The sequence below is a fragment of the Condylostylus longicornis genome, unplaced genomic scaffold, assembly GCF_029603195.1.
Source record: "Condylostylus longicornis isolate FDR11 unplaced genomic scaffold, ASM2960319v2 ptg000130l, whole genome shotgun sequence".
NCBI classification, from domain to species: Eukaryota; Metazoa; Arthropoda; class Insecta; order Diptera; family Dolichopodidae; genus Condylostylus; species Condylostylus longicornis.
The window spans coordinates 1628888-1644478 of NW_026578098.1; the positions used below are offsets into that span (position 1 = coordinate 1628888).

At 29.4% G+C, this 15591-nt stretch overlaps 1 protein-coding gene across 12 annotated transcripts in view; it reads right to left on the reverse strand.

Moving 5' to 3' along the window:
• The window catches only part of LOC129614940 (rab11 family-interacting protein 4B), a 116888-nt gene that overhangs the window by 28317 nt on the left and 72980 nt on the right, over positions 1-15591 (reverse strand). For all 12 annotated transcript variants that reach the window (XR_008697420.1, XM_055529915.1, XM_055529914.1 and 9 more), the window contains 2 exons: positions 261-714; positions 62-189 (listed from right to left, as the gene is read on the reverse strand). Coding sequence is in view for 11 of the 12 variants with exons in the window: in XM_055529915.1 (XP_055385890.1) it covers positions 62-189; positions 261-714 (582 nt within the window). In the remaining variant the exon portion in view is untranslated. The remainder of the gene's footprint in view (positions 1-61; positions 190-260; positions 715-15591) is intronic.

Consider the following 15591-nt stretch of genomic DNA (forward strand, 5'->3'; position numbering starts at 1 on the left):
TAAAATTCGAAATAATTTATAATTAAACATGCACATTTAATTATTTTTTTCTAGTGCTTACCTGAGCTTGTGTTAATTCTTCAAGTTCTTGTGCTAAACTATTTAACGTCCCGTTTAATAAATGTCGCCCCTCTTCCACACCTCTAGTGAATACTGCCGCTTGGAGTTCCTCATTTTGTTCTAATAAAACTAAATTATTGATTTGGTAATTAAAACATTATATATATTTTCAAAAACAAATAATTTAATTTAGTCTTTACTTTTATTTTGTTGACGTAATTCTTCAATTTCAAAATGTAGTTCTTCCAGTCTTATTGTTTCTGGAGATGTTGTTGGCAACGCTGGACCGTTTTCTGCTCTTATTCTTTCTAATTCATTGCTTAATTGGATCATTAAATCTTTTGATTCCTTTAATTCTAAATCATGTTTGCGTTCGCGAATTTGGGCTTCTTCAACTTCTTGTTCTAATGATGCTATATTATCACGCGCCAGTTCCATTTTTTCTTGGGTTGCATGTAGATCATTTGCTTGTTTATCACATAATACACGTAGGCGTTGTGTTTCATCTCTTAACGAATTCGCTTCAATTTCAATTGTACGAATTTTTATTTGGTAATTTTCGTTTTGTAGAGAAGCTTCACGTTCAACACGAGCCAGTAACTCTCGATGACGTTTTTGCTCTTCAGACAAACGTTCTTCAGCTCTCAATTCAGCCTAAAATATTTCAATATTTTAATCATTTAATAAATAATTAGAGTAAAAATTTTTTAATTTGCTAAGTATAAAAGTACACCAATGAGTGTCTTAGAAAAATATTAAAAATTCATCAAGAGATATAAGGATTGTAAGGAAAACTGCAAAAAAATTTCTATATGCCTATGTTTTTATGCCCTGCACCTTCGTGAAGGCTACATTCACTTTGGTATGGAGTTTATAGCCCCTTGAAGAAATCGTCTCCGGTATGGACATGTATATATTCTTGTTAAATGTAAAACTCTGGGTTAATTCAAAGAGGTTTTTTTAAATATTTCAAAAACTCTTAGATCTAATTTCCAAAGTTGTTTATTTTCAAATGTTTGTAGTTCATGAATCTAGCTTTAATATTTTTCCAAATCTTAAAAATTTTCTTTTGAAGTTGTGTGGCAATTTCCCGAACAACTAAAACTTCAGGGATATGTATGATCTATAATAGGAATAGTCTTATGAGTCTAATCTTATTTTTTTCTTCGAATATTTAAATAGCTTTTGCGGTTGTTTGAGAGTTTTCCGTATCTGTCAAGACATTCCAAAACAAACTTCGAAAATATGTGTGTCCTAAAATAGGATACATGACTTCCAAGTCTCATGAATTTACCTTTATTATATTTCCGAATATACAAAATTAGCTTTGGAATTATATGGCAGCTACCTGAACCAGCGCAGCCATTCCGTTAAAATTTTTAGAGCACAATATGTAGAATTTAATTGGACACACGAGTTATGTATACTGCTCATTCAAAATTAAAGGTTAAAAATTCTAAAGAATATCTTTTTAAAAAACTCGTTTCCTACGAATTTTTAAATGAAAGAAATTCAATCTATAATATAAGTGGTTAATAACAGTGTTAATTGTTAACAATTATTGACCAATGTTAATAACAGCAACAAATGCAATAGCAAAATGGTTTATAATATTATAAACCATATGAAGTTGAATATGGAAACATTTTTGTAAGAAATGGGATCTTTTCCATAAAGGAAAAGATCAGAATAGTTTAAAAACAGAAAAAATTTTTTAAGATTTTTTCAAAAAATTTTTGAAAGAAAGGGATTGTCAGTTTCACTCTGTCCGTTCGTCTTTCTGTCCGTGTGTGTTTTTACACCCTTGAAGCTAGAAAGCTTAAATTTTTTATGCACACAGATTTCTACTAGAAACTTATTTCCGTAGAAGAAATTCTTTAAGTTATACCATAAGCATTTTTAAGAACCATAAGCATTTTTCAAATTTTGCAAACGCAGAAATATAGAAGATGGCCATGTCATTAAATAGTACAACATGCCATTAAATAATATAATAGTTTTTCTTAATTCACGCAATTAATCATTAAAATCGAGTATTATATCAACCCCTCTTAAAATATATATTTTTGCTTAATTTCAAAGACTGCATAAATCGTTCATCCTTAATATATGCAATATGAATGAAAATAATTTTAATATTGTAGTATTTTCACTTGTTGGAGGGAAAAGTGCTACAATACAAACCATTGGCTTGACTCAACTTTATTTTAGTCTTACTTTGAGAGTGAAACAGATGACATGAAAATTTAGTATAAGATTTTTAGATTTTAAAATAAAAGTCTTTATTGTTCTTTTATTTTAAAATATAAGTATGTTGTGCTATATTTTAATGAAAATAAACAAATTCAATAAACCACGACAAATTTTTTAAATGAAACAATCCAAACGCAATAATGGAAATATTATTAATAAAATTAATGTACAAATTATTGTTACTAATGTTACAAAAAATTATTGTTACAAATTAAAATTAACTTTGAAAAAAATTAATGTTCGCTTACAAGCAGTTTTGGTTTGAACTACCAATTAATAAACTCAAACATTTGAAACACAAAAGCATAAAAAATAAAGTTGGGTCAAAGGAATGGTTTGTATTGTAACACTTTTTCCTTCAACCTATGAAAATACTGCTTTGAAAAACAATCTATGTACCTACCACACTATTAAAATTATTTTCTTTCATATATGAAACTATTTCTAGGATTGTATATATTTAGGATGAACGATTTACCCAGTCTTTGAAGTAAAGCAAAAATTAATTTGAAAGGGGCTCAACATAATGCTCGATTTTAAGAGTTAGTTGCGTGAGTTAAGAAAAATAATTATATTTAAAAAGCGTTTATAGAAATTTAAAAAAGCTTACGGTTTCGGAAATATGAGGCATCAAAAATTCAAATTTTACAAATTTCAAGAGACGATAACTTGAGAGGGCCTGGAGATGGAAAAAAATTTTCTCCTAACGAAATGAACTATTTGTTAGTGCCTAAAAGCTGTTAAAATTTCAGGCGCCCACAACATGGGGTCTAGAAGAAAACCAACATCAAAAATTTGAAAAAAAAAGGGATTTTATGTAACGGTAAATTTTAACCGCCATTTTGTTTTTTTTAAGTTTAAGTATAGTATGCCGTGATAGAAGAAGTAACCCACTGCTTATCTGCGTTTGTAAAATTTGAAAAATGCATATGGTTCTACTACAATAAGTAGTTGAAAAAAGGCATTTTTAGGGTTTTGGGGGGGTATAACTTTTAGAGGGGAAGAGATATGTAAAAATTATGTTCTACGGAAATTAGTTTCCAGTAAAGATCTATGTATGGAAGATATATGTAAACAGACACACGGACAGACGGACGGACGGGCGGTCGGAAAAGTGCTAAAAAGAAAATAATAAAAACATATTTAAACTATAAGTGAAAAATATTTAGAAAAAACTTAAAAACAATTTTGAAACTATTATCAAAAAAAAAAATCCAAGTCTGCGTCATCTCTCAAAAAGTTCAAGATAAAGTGGGAAATCCAGAACCACAAATTAATATAAAAAATCTGATGTGGTCAGCACATAACCGACCGCAATGTGTATTGTCTAGTTAAGTGAAAGTGTTACAGAATATTATAAAAATGTCTGTTAAATACTTCTTTCCAATATTTAGTACATTAGTAAGCTTATAGTCAACATAACTAGAAAAATGTATATTTGGCTCTTAGTAGAGTTTCCCTTTGGGCTACCCGAATTTCCTGAAATGCTCGCCAGTTAGTTTCGGTAACAACCAGAACTCGAATATAAAATTTCAAGAAATTCAATCAATTCGTTCTGTAGATATGGTGAAAAAGTAAAATCGGCCCGCAGATCAGTTTTCGAGCCCTAATCTTCCCAAAAAATTTATATGTTCATTGTTTTAATACTAAGAATTTAAATATTAAATTTCAATGAAATCGGTTCATTATTTCTCTTTATATACACAAAAATGTATATTTAAATGAAATGCCTGTAGTAAACCTCCAGTTTCTGACGCCTGATTTTTTCCAAAAGTTAAGAGGTTGCGCGGACGGTCGAGCTGAGCTTACATATAAAATTTCAAGTAAATCGGTTGAATATTTGCTTCAAAATGTTCAAAAATGTAAAACTGGCCCGCTAAAAAGTGCAGTTCCCGAATGGTGGAAATAAACTTGTATACAAAATTTCATCAAAATCGGTTCAGCCGAACTTGAGATACACGCGTGCACACACAGACCGACAGACCGACGGACCGACAGGTTGCTAAAAATAGTTTACTTACACTTTCCTACTCTCCATAGTTTTCGGTGGGAATAGTGCATTCCCACCGAAAACTCGATATGCAAAATTTGTTGCCATCACATATCCTACCTATTGTTTACACAATACGATCGGTAAAAAACAACAACTTCAGCAATTTTCTTCAGCTTTGCAACAACAGCAAAGCATTGTTGTCCAACAACTAAAGATATTACTCAAGGTAAAAAAGAAATAAAATATACAGAATTGTTCTCAAATATAGGAAACTGAACGAAGTGACAGTCGACGATAAGTTTTCTTTACCAAATATTGACTCAATATTGGAAAAGTTCGGTAAAGCAAAAATCAACAAGATGATAGCATGCTTGATGCTTAAAGAATGCTCCTGCAACTTTCAGAGATTGAGGAATGAAATTTTAAGAGACCACATACATACCATTTATATTATATATAAATGGTATTTTATAAGCAATATCACAACTTTTTAACTAAAATAATTTTTTTTTCTTCTTCACTCTTAAAGAGCAGCATTGGGCTACTGCATGACATCATGCTCTAGTTTAATAGCGTCATAGAGTTTACTAGATATGTGACCAGCGTTAATAAATGTGACTAGTAAAGTTCATTAATATTTACTGTTTATTTTTTCTTAGTTATTAATATCGAATATTGTGAATATTTGAAAATTACTTGTATAATATTTATTAGTATTGTATATTAAGTTATGTTATATTTAGTTATGTTATATTGTGCCAGTGGTTAGGTAACTAAAGTAATAGAGAATCTGAATTTACTGGTTTTAAGATTTCCAAATTTTTAAAAACCTTTTGTTTAACTACTGACACGTTCAATTAATCCTCTACTAACACAGAAGGGACACCCAATTTGCTTTGCATCGAGAACATTAAATAATCATAAAGAGAACTATTCGGCGACTGATAAAGAATTTTTGCCCATAATAGTGGGCCATTACTTAATTTAGGCCTTCTTTTAGCGGAAAAAAATTCAGAATTTTTACAGACCATCAGCCGATTAGGTGTTTGTTTGCAAATCATTATGGTAAAAGCTTGTCACCAAGACAACAAAAATGGCTACTGAAACTGCATGAATATCAATTTGAGATTGATTATATGAAAGGAAAAAAAAATGGCCGATTTTCTGAGTAGAATAGTAAACGATAATACGCCAAATGGTAAGACAATTGAAGAGCAAAACAAGTAAAAACGTTTCAGTCGGTATAAACCGATTGAATTATACCCTGCACCTTTCGTTATTGTGTAGCAATTACTCGAACCTGTGAGATCATTCTATAGAAACTTCACGGACATGTCTGACCTAAAATTGGACATCCGACTGCCAAGTTTCATCAATCTGACCTTATAATTTTTCAAAATATTTAAAATTAGCTTTTGGAGTTGTATGGTAAGTACCTAAACCTGTCAAGCAATTCCATCAAAACTTCACAAATATATCTGATCTATAATCGGACACACAACTGCCAAGTTTCATGAATCTGACTTTATTCTTTTTCCAAATATTTAAAATTAGCTTATGGAGTTGTATGGCAGATACCCGAACCTGTCAAGCAATTCCTCCAAAACTTCGGAAATATGTCTGACCCATAATTGGACACATGACTGCCAAGTTTCATGAATCTGACTTTATTATTTTTCCAAATATTAAGAATAAGCTTTTAGACTTGTATGGAAGCTATTCGAACCTGTCAAGCAATCGCACCAAAACTTTAGAAATATGTCTGACCCATAATTGGACACACAACTGCCAAGTTTCATCAATCTGACTTTATTATTTTTCCAAATATTTAAAATTGGCTTCTGGAGTTGTATGGCAGGTACCCGAACCTGTCAAGCAATTCCACTAAAACTTCACAAATATATCTGATCTATAATCGGACACACAACTGCCAAGTTTCATGAATCTGACTTTATTATTTTTCCAAATATTTAAAATTAGCTTATGGAGTTGTATGGCAGGTACCCGAACCTGTCAAGCAATTACTCCTAAACTTCGGAAATATATTTGACCTATAATTGGACACATGACTGCCAAGTTTCATGAATCTGACTTTATTATTTTGCCGAATATAAAAAATTTGCTGTTGGAGTTGTATGGCAGCCACCCGAACCGGTGCAGCTATCCCATTATAATTTTTAGAGCATGTGTAGAATATAATTGGACACATGTATACAAAATTTTATATTTATAGCTTTATTAGTTTTTGAAATATTTAAAATAAACTCTTGGAGTTGTATGGCAGCTACCCGAACCCGTTGTCCGACTTAGTCCAATAACAATAGGGTTCGTCCTTGGCACAAAAGAAAAAACTTGTGAAAGTTTGGTGTCGATTGCATTATTGGTTTTTGAGTTATCGTGCGATCGGACGGACGGACGGACGGACGGACGGACGGACGGACGGACATGTCTAAATCGACGCAGAATTTTACGCTGAGCAAGAATATATATATATGTCCATACCGCAGATGACTCCTTCAAGTAGTTACAAACTCCATACCAAAGTTAATATACCCTTCACGAAGTGCAGGGTATAAAAAGGTAGAAGGAAAGTTGAAAAAAAAACTGAAAGAACTCTGACTCTTGTATTTTTAATAACGAAAGCGCTGAAGAAATGGATGTTGAAAACGAGAGGAAATTTATTGCAACAATAGCAACAACTGTACATTCTGCAATTGAAGTGTTGTTACATTATATTCCCATAAAGGACGAAATTGTTAATAAATCAAATTATAATAACAAACAATAAAAGTGTGGAACATGAGATTATTTTAGGTAGACGGATTCTGTTTCCGAATACGATTTCGACAACTTGGAAGGAATTCTAAAAGGGTTTTCTTGAAAAAGGCAAAATAGGAATTTTTTCTGAACTTTTAGTTAATATAGTGCAAAAAAACTTATCCAGTTATTCTCTTACGACAACAGTAAATACCTCTTTACCATGTGAAAGAGAGTTTACATTTTGGTATTCTAGAAACATACAATATCATAAAATATAAGGTGTATTACCCAAATCTATTAGAATTAGTTCAGAGGTACCAATGTGATTCATACCAGGGAGTAAAATATGAGGGGAAATCAATACAGCAAACATTTGGTCTGACAGAAACTGCGAATGATATTAATGACATAATACACATTGACACTTATACCATAATAAAAATAATTTTTTTTTTGTGGAACTTAGAAAACTTATTTACTATAGTCGATTTTGTGGCTATTTATAGATATGTTTCTTAACTTCGATGCTGCCTATCATCAAAAACGTTAAAATTCAAGATAGTTCAACACGAAAAAAAAACTTTTTTCGATTTCTGTAATCGGGGACCAATCATTGGCTGTACAAAAATTATTACATGGAAAAACACAAACAAAATTAATTTACTCTCTGTGAGTTATAAGTAGTGTAATAAAAAATATGGAGTGGAGTGTAATAAAAAATCATAAAGTTATTTTTCTTTTTTTTGCTTTTTCTAAGAATTAAAAAAAAATTGTAGAATAAAAAATAGAAAATTAATATTGTTATAAACTATAGTGTAGGCATATGTTAATTTAGTATAACATGTATATTTTCTGTATTTTGTGTACATAAATATACAAAGAAAAATACGACAATATCCAGGCAAGTATCGATCTAATAACCTTCCGGTTATCAGACTACCACGCTACCCACCAGACTTTGCCTCCAGGGACCCAGAAAAATCTGACATTGGAACTTTTTAGCCTCGAAATAGCTCTATTTTAAGATTTTCTGAAAAAATTTTTGTATAACAAAAGCACCTTTTTCTTTTATACTTTATATTACTAGAAACGCAAACCAACAAATAAAATAATACTTTTTATTATTAGAAACACAAACCGAGAACGAGAAATAAATAATATTCGAAAATATAATGATCTCACATATATTTTAAGTTCGAAAAATCGGAATAAACTTAAATAAGTGTCAGGTTTTATAAAAGACATCAGATGTTTTGTGGCAACTGAATATTAATGCTTCATTTGTTATTGTTTTGAATATTATGTTTCGTCAGCAAGCTTTAAAAAAATATACATACACAATTTATGTACGTATGTATCTACCTAAAATTTTATTTTTATTATTCGAGCGAAAAACTGTAAAATGCTGAATTCTAATACATTCATATACACATACATATACTTGAATAAAATTATTATTTTGTTTTTACCAAAATCTTTTCTTTATTTGGATAATTTATATATGTTCACCAGCAGTTTTAAGAAATATAAATTTCAGATTTTTTATCAAAATAACGGTTATTAAAAGTGTTAATGTTTTTTTAGAATGATAGTAGATTAAGAAATTGATAGTAAATGAGAAATATAGGTTTTAAAATCAATAAAAATCAAAAATAATGTAAATTTTTTGGTTTTTTACATTTTACTAGGGCCCCTAAAATCTTGACATAGAAATGGTTTGCGTGCTATATCTTCTGTACCATAAAAGATTTCTCAACAATTAGTGGCTTAAATTAAGGTTTGATAAAGTGGCCAAAATTCTGTAAAAAAAATTTTCAAAGTTTCAAAAAATTTCGAACGAAAATACCTGGTTTTAAAAAATTAAAATAAAAAAAGGGAAAAATTTTATTTTTCCTAAAGTTCAAATGATTGGTATTCCGAAAGTACACAAAATGCATAATCAGGTAAGGTGTTTATTTTAAGCTCTTTACTAGACCTTTCAGAAACTGTTAGTTCGAAGCCATTGTCTTTTTCGGAACGGAAGTTATAATCAAAAAAGCTAAGATAATTAGAAATTTCGTGAAAATTCGTTAAAATCCCTGTATCTCGAAAACCCTTCAGATTTCGTACCCACTCCTGAACAAAAATTTTACCCATTTTCGACCCTCTAACCAATGGTATATGTTTTTGTATACCTTTCTGAAACACCCTGTATATAGCTACTACTCAGGTGTCAAAAAGTACGGGTACTTCTAGAAAGGATGGGAAAAAAGTCATTAGATAGGGTTTTGCCTCTATGATTCCAGAAAAAGCGGGTGTACAAGTTGATATTTGCTTGCGTAATAACCTTTAAATGTATGTATATAACGTATAGTGCATATAGAAATAAGTAAAAAACGGAAGCTTTTAAAATTTTGAAAATTTTACGGCTTTTAATCGATTTTTCAAGAAATACTTCAGAAATTTCATTGGCCTATACGCCTCTTTTGAAATTTTCAGACTATTGTATTTACAAATATTTATTATTAAAATATTTATCAAAAAACTCAAATAGAAAAAAAAACAAAAACTGATTTGTGTTGCGTGGAAGATTACATTTGTATAAGAGTCAAAGCAAAAATTAACATAAATGGGGGTTAACATAATGCTCGATTTTAAGGGTTAATTGTGTGAGTTAAGAAAAGTAATTATAGTTTTTAATTTCATGGAATTTATCGTTAGCTTTTTGCGTTTATAAAAATTTGAAAAAGCTTGCGGTGTCGGAAATATAAGGTGTTAAAAATTCAAATTTTACGAATTTCAAGAGGCGATAACTTGAGAGGGGGTGGAGATGGAAAAAAATTTTCTTCTCACGAAATGAACTATTTGCTAAAGCCCCTAAAATTTCAAAGATCTAAAGTGTGAGTTGTAGAAGAAAAACGAGATCAAGAATTTGGAAAAAAAGGACTTTAGAGAGCGGTAAATTTGAACGGCCATTTTGTTTTTCTAAAGTTTAATTTTAGTATACCACGCTAGGGGAAGCCAGGCATTGCCTTTCTGTGTTTGAAAAATTTCAAAAATGTTTATGGTTTCATTGCAACAAATATTTAAAAAAGGCCATTTTTAGGGTTTTGCGGGAGTATAACTTCTAGAGGGGGGGAGATAGGTAAGAATTCTAGTTTCTAGTGAAGATCTATGTATGTATGAAATTTTAGCTTTCTATCTTCAAGGGTGTAGAAGTTTTGTAAACAAAAAAAGTGTCGGACGGACGGACGAACAGAGTGAAACTAATAAGCACTTTTTTCAAAAAATTTTTTGGAAAAGTGCTAAAAAGGATTAATCAACTAGGTGTTATGTTAAAATTTTCATAATATAAATAAACTGTAAGGTCTTTAATAAAAGAAAATTATGTGATGAAATGTTTTGTTATCAAATATTACTAGCTTTATTAAAAATGGATTCAAAACCTTATTACCGACCGTATTGTGTAAACAATAGGTAGGTTATGTGATAGCAACAAATTTTGCATTTCAAGTTTTCGGTGGGAACGTACTTCTCCATAGTAGGGAAGTGTAAGTAAACTATTTTTAGCAACCTGTCGGTCTATCGTTCTGTCGGTCTGTCGGTCTGTCCGTCTGTCGGTCTGTGTGTGCATGCGTGTATCTCAAGTTCGGCTGAACCGATTTTGATGAAATTTTATATGTAAGTTTGTTTCCACCATGGCACGGATCGATCAACTTTTGGTATATATCAGGCCTCGGGAACTGCACTTTTTAGCGGGCCTGTTTTACATTTTTGAACATTTTGAAAAAAATATTCAACCGATTTACTTGAAATTTTATATATAAGCTCAGCTCGATCGTCCGCAAAAATTCGTATGTTTTGGAAGAAATCAGGCATCGGCAACTAGACGTTTACTACGGGCCAAATATACATTTTTGTGTATATAAAGAAATAATCAATAGATTTCATTGAAATTTAATATATGAATTCCTCATATTAAAACAATGAACATGTAAATTTTTTGGAAAGATCAGGCATCGGCAACTAGACGTTTACTACGGGCCAAACATACACTTTTGTGTATATAAAGAGAAATAATCAACCGATTTCATTGAAATTTAATATATGAATTCCTCATATTAAAGCAGTGAACATATAATTTTTTTGGAAAGATCAGGGCTCGAATACTGATTTGCGGGCCGATTTTACATTTTTCACCATATCCACAGAACAAATTGATGGAATTTCTTGAAATTTGATATTTCAGTTCTGGTTGTTACCGAAACTAACTGGCGAGCATTTCAAGGAATTCGGGTAGCACAAAACGAAGCTCTACTAAGAGCCAAATTTACATTTTTCTAAGTATGTTAACTATAAGTTTACTAATGTCCTAAAAATTGAAAAGAAGTATTTAACAGGCATTTTTATAATATTCTGTAACACTTTCATTTAACTAGACAATACACAATGCGATCGGTTATGTGCTGACCACATCAGATTTTTTTTTTATGTAAATATGTTATATAGTTGAAATTTTTTTTATGTATTTACTATTTTGTTTTAACTAAAAAATGTTTTGTTTCCTGTAATTTATTATTCTATTTTGTAAGAACATGAAATTTAATTTTGTTGTTATTTAAACGAAATAAAATAATTTTGAATATATTTTGTTGAATATATATTTGTATTTAATCGTTTTTTATTTTTCAAACACCCCAAATCACTATGAACATTTCTAACTTATTCAAAAATAGCTAATATAAGAATATATTTCTTATATTGTATGTATAATTAGTAAAGACTGTATGTATGTATTAGTAAAGACTATCATGTAAAGATGAATTCGTACATATGTATGTGTATCTTCTAAATGTGCTAAATATGTGAATAATTAAATCCAAACAATACCAAAATAAAACGAAAAAATCCAAAGAAACGAAAAGAAAAATTATTAAAAACGAGAAAAAATACACATATACCAAAATAAAATAAAATAAGTAAAAAGGTCTCAGTCGGTATAAACCGCCCGAATTATAATGACCTGCACCTTGGCAATCTGAGTTTAAAATTTGTTTTTGAAGTAATGTAGAATTAGCTTTCATTGTTGTACAGCAAATATTCGAACCTGTCAAGCCTTGCAAGTATTATGTCTGTATTCGAAATTATGTCCCATTCTGTATGTGAGATATTTCAAGTTTACCTTTTTTTTTCAAAAACACACGCGTAATATACATATAGATATGTTTTTTACTAAAAATATTTATGAAAAAGTACATAATTAAACAAATTATTAGCTCCTTTTAGATCTAATATTTGTGAGTAATTTATTTTAGAAATTCTATTTGAGTTATGTCGCTTAAAATCATAAATTACTGTTCATAATATGCACTTTAAGCGATTAATTACTGTTCCGCACTTATGTATTCGGATTCTATAATGCATGCGAATAAAATGCGTGAATGTATATAATTAGTTAATACTAACAATATATAGGATAATACGTATGGCATACGATTTCTATGCAAATGGTTTCAGGTTCGAACCCTGAAAAATGCGCATTGTCAGATGAACTTTTTTATTGACAATTTTGTTTTTTTTCTGTTTTTATTTAAATTTTTTTTTTTCATCGAAGGAAGGAGGAAAGCGTGAATGCTACTAACATGCCATACCCTGGCAACCCATAGTTAGTTATGTGTTTTACCACCAAAACCTCCTCCTTATATTCTGATACTAGTCCAATTAGACCAACGATCAATTTTTCTTTAATATAGATCAGATTATTTAGCATTTTGCGCTAAATCAGAAGGCAAAGTCCTCTGTTGGGAGAATCGCGGATCGACAAGGAGCCGAGAGGCCTGTACATTGACATGTTGCTCCGGACGATCTCTATGTCTCATCGCCCTTTGGTTAATTTCGTGAACTACATATGGAATTTTTAGGAAAATCTCCATTTCGCACATTCCAAGGGGCACCCACCATATTCCGCAACACCCTATTCTGGAACGTTTGTATTCACTGGACATGTATCTGTTGGACAACTGGATACCATACAACCAAACTGGTTTAATAATTTGGTTATAGAGCAGGACCTTATTCTGTATCAGTAACCTTGACTTGCGACCTACAAGCCAATACATTTCTTTATATTTTAGTTCTAATTCTGTTTTTTTGATATTCTACCTTTTATTCTTGTCCACAAGTTATGACAAATTTCCGTTATTTTGTTATTTTTTTTCAAATAATGTATGTACATACGAGTACATATGTATTAGAACTGAGCATTTTAAAATTTTTCTGTCGAACAATTAGAAATAAATTTTCAAGTAAATACATTCATAATTAATTACTATATGTAAAATTGTAAATGTATACCTATTTTATTTAGAATTAGCGAAATAAAAAACTTAAAACTGCGGGTGGACATATAAAATAGAATTTAATTTTTCAAATAAAGGAAAGATTTACGCAAAACCAAAATAATAATTTTATTCAAATATATGTATGTATTCAAATTTAACATTTTAGAGCTTTAGCAAGATTCATAAGAAATGAAATTTGAAGTACATATGAACGTACGTAAATAAAGCATAATATTGAAAACAATAGTAACTGAATAATTAACACTCAGATAAAACATCTGATGGCTTTGATAAAAGCTGACATTTATCTAAGCCTGTTCCGGTTTTTCGAACTAAAAATATGTGATCAATATATTTTTAATATATTGGTCAATATATTTTTAGTTCGAAAATATATTTATAGATCAATATATTTTCGAATTCTATGTTTCTGTTTCTAATAATATAAAATATAAAAATAAAACGTGCTTTTGTTATACAAAAATTTTTACAGAAAATGTTAAAATAATACTATTTCGGGGCTAAAAATTTCCATTGTCAAATTTTTCTGGGACCCCTACTTGGAAAACTCTATCTAATGCCTTTTGCCCGATATCTTTAGCCCTAATAGTAACCGTACCCGTACTTTTTCAGACCTCAGATGTAGCTGTGTAAAATAGGATTTTTTTGAAGAGTTATGAATACGAGATGTGAATAAAACGAAAATTTAGAAAGGTAAATTCGAGGTACTATAAAAGTTTAAGAAAAATTTCCAAAAAAATACTGTTATAATAGCTTGGAAAAATTCGCAAAAATTTTCAGTACATATGTACATACATAAGCATGTATATGTACCTTTTGTAATGCTGCCTAACGAATTTTTTTAAACCTTCCTTTATGAATTGAATGATTTTCAAAACTGTGGTTAAACATATAACCACATATAAATTTTTCAAATATAGAAAAGGTTTAGGAATAAACAAAGTACGTTGTTAACTTTATTCAAATATAATATGTAAATATCACAATTAAATATTTTGACATTTTTCGTTCGAACAAAAAGAAATAAAATTTTAAGTATACACATACATAATTGTGAATGGATTCAATTTTTTTAAAGCTTGCATAAAACTCGTATGCTATACATTATTTGTATTAACTTATTATACATTCACTCATTTTAGTCGTATGCATTATAGAATCCAAATACATAATATGTACATAGATTCTAATTAATAGTAAAATATTTTATGCGTACACAATAATTTCTGTAATGGTAATTTACCATTTTAAGCGGCCTAACTCAAAGCGAGGTTTCAAAAAAAATTACTCAGAAAATATTGGATCTTAAATTGAACAATTCATTTGTGTAATTGTGTGTTTTGAAAGAAGAAAGATATCTCACACACAGAGTGGAACGTAAATTCAAAACTACAGACGTAATACTTCCAATGCTTGCATGCAAGCACAAAAGTTACATATATCGTTGAACTTAAATGAAGTTAAATCGAAAGACGATACTTTATTTCCGTCGTTTTTCTTTTATAAAGCTTAAGAAATTTTTTTGTTAATAAATTTTTTTTCCATAAATTTCGAAATTTTTATTTTTTTTCTTTCTGTTTTTTCATACTAAAATTATACAATAACAAAAATGCTAGAAATCAACCGTAATTATTTCCACATTAAATTATTTTTCATAAAATTTAAAGTGTCAATTTACTTAATTCAATTTACACACTTAAAATAATTACTGCTGACTAAATAACTTTATGTTTCCAAGTAACTGAAATAAAATAAAATAAAATAAAATAAGTTTAAGTTCAATATATGACTATTATTAAGTTTGCTTTCTAAAAAGAGAAGCTCAGTGTTACTGAGTCTTAAGTGTTAGTCTTAAGATTAAAGTAAATAGAAATAAATTAAATAACTAACTTAATCGTAATTATTAAAGTTAAATAAATAAGTAACTAACATTTAAATTTTGGTGTTTTTGTTTTTTTATTACGAAAAAGAAAATAAACGTAATTGGCGCAAAACGGTAATTCTGCTATCCAAAGATAGACAGCTATGTGATATGCAACATTAAAATCGATTATAAAAAAAAACATTTAAACCGGAGTTTAAATTTACCAATAATAATTCATAAGAAAATTTTTTTTTAAAATAAACATTCAAACTAAAGTTTCAATTTACTAATAACAATTCAAAAGAAAAAAGGAAATTTTT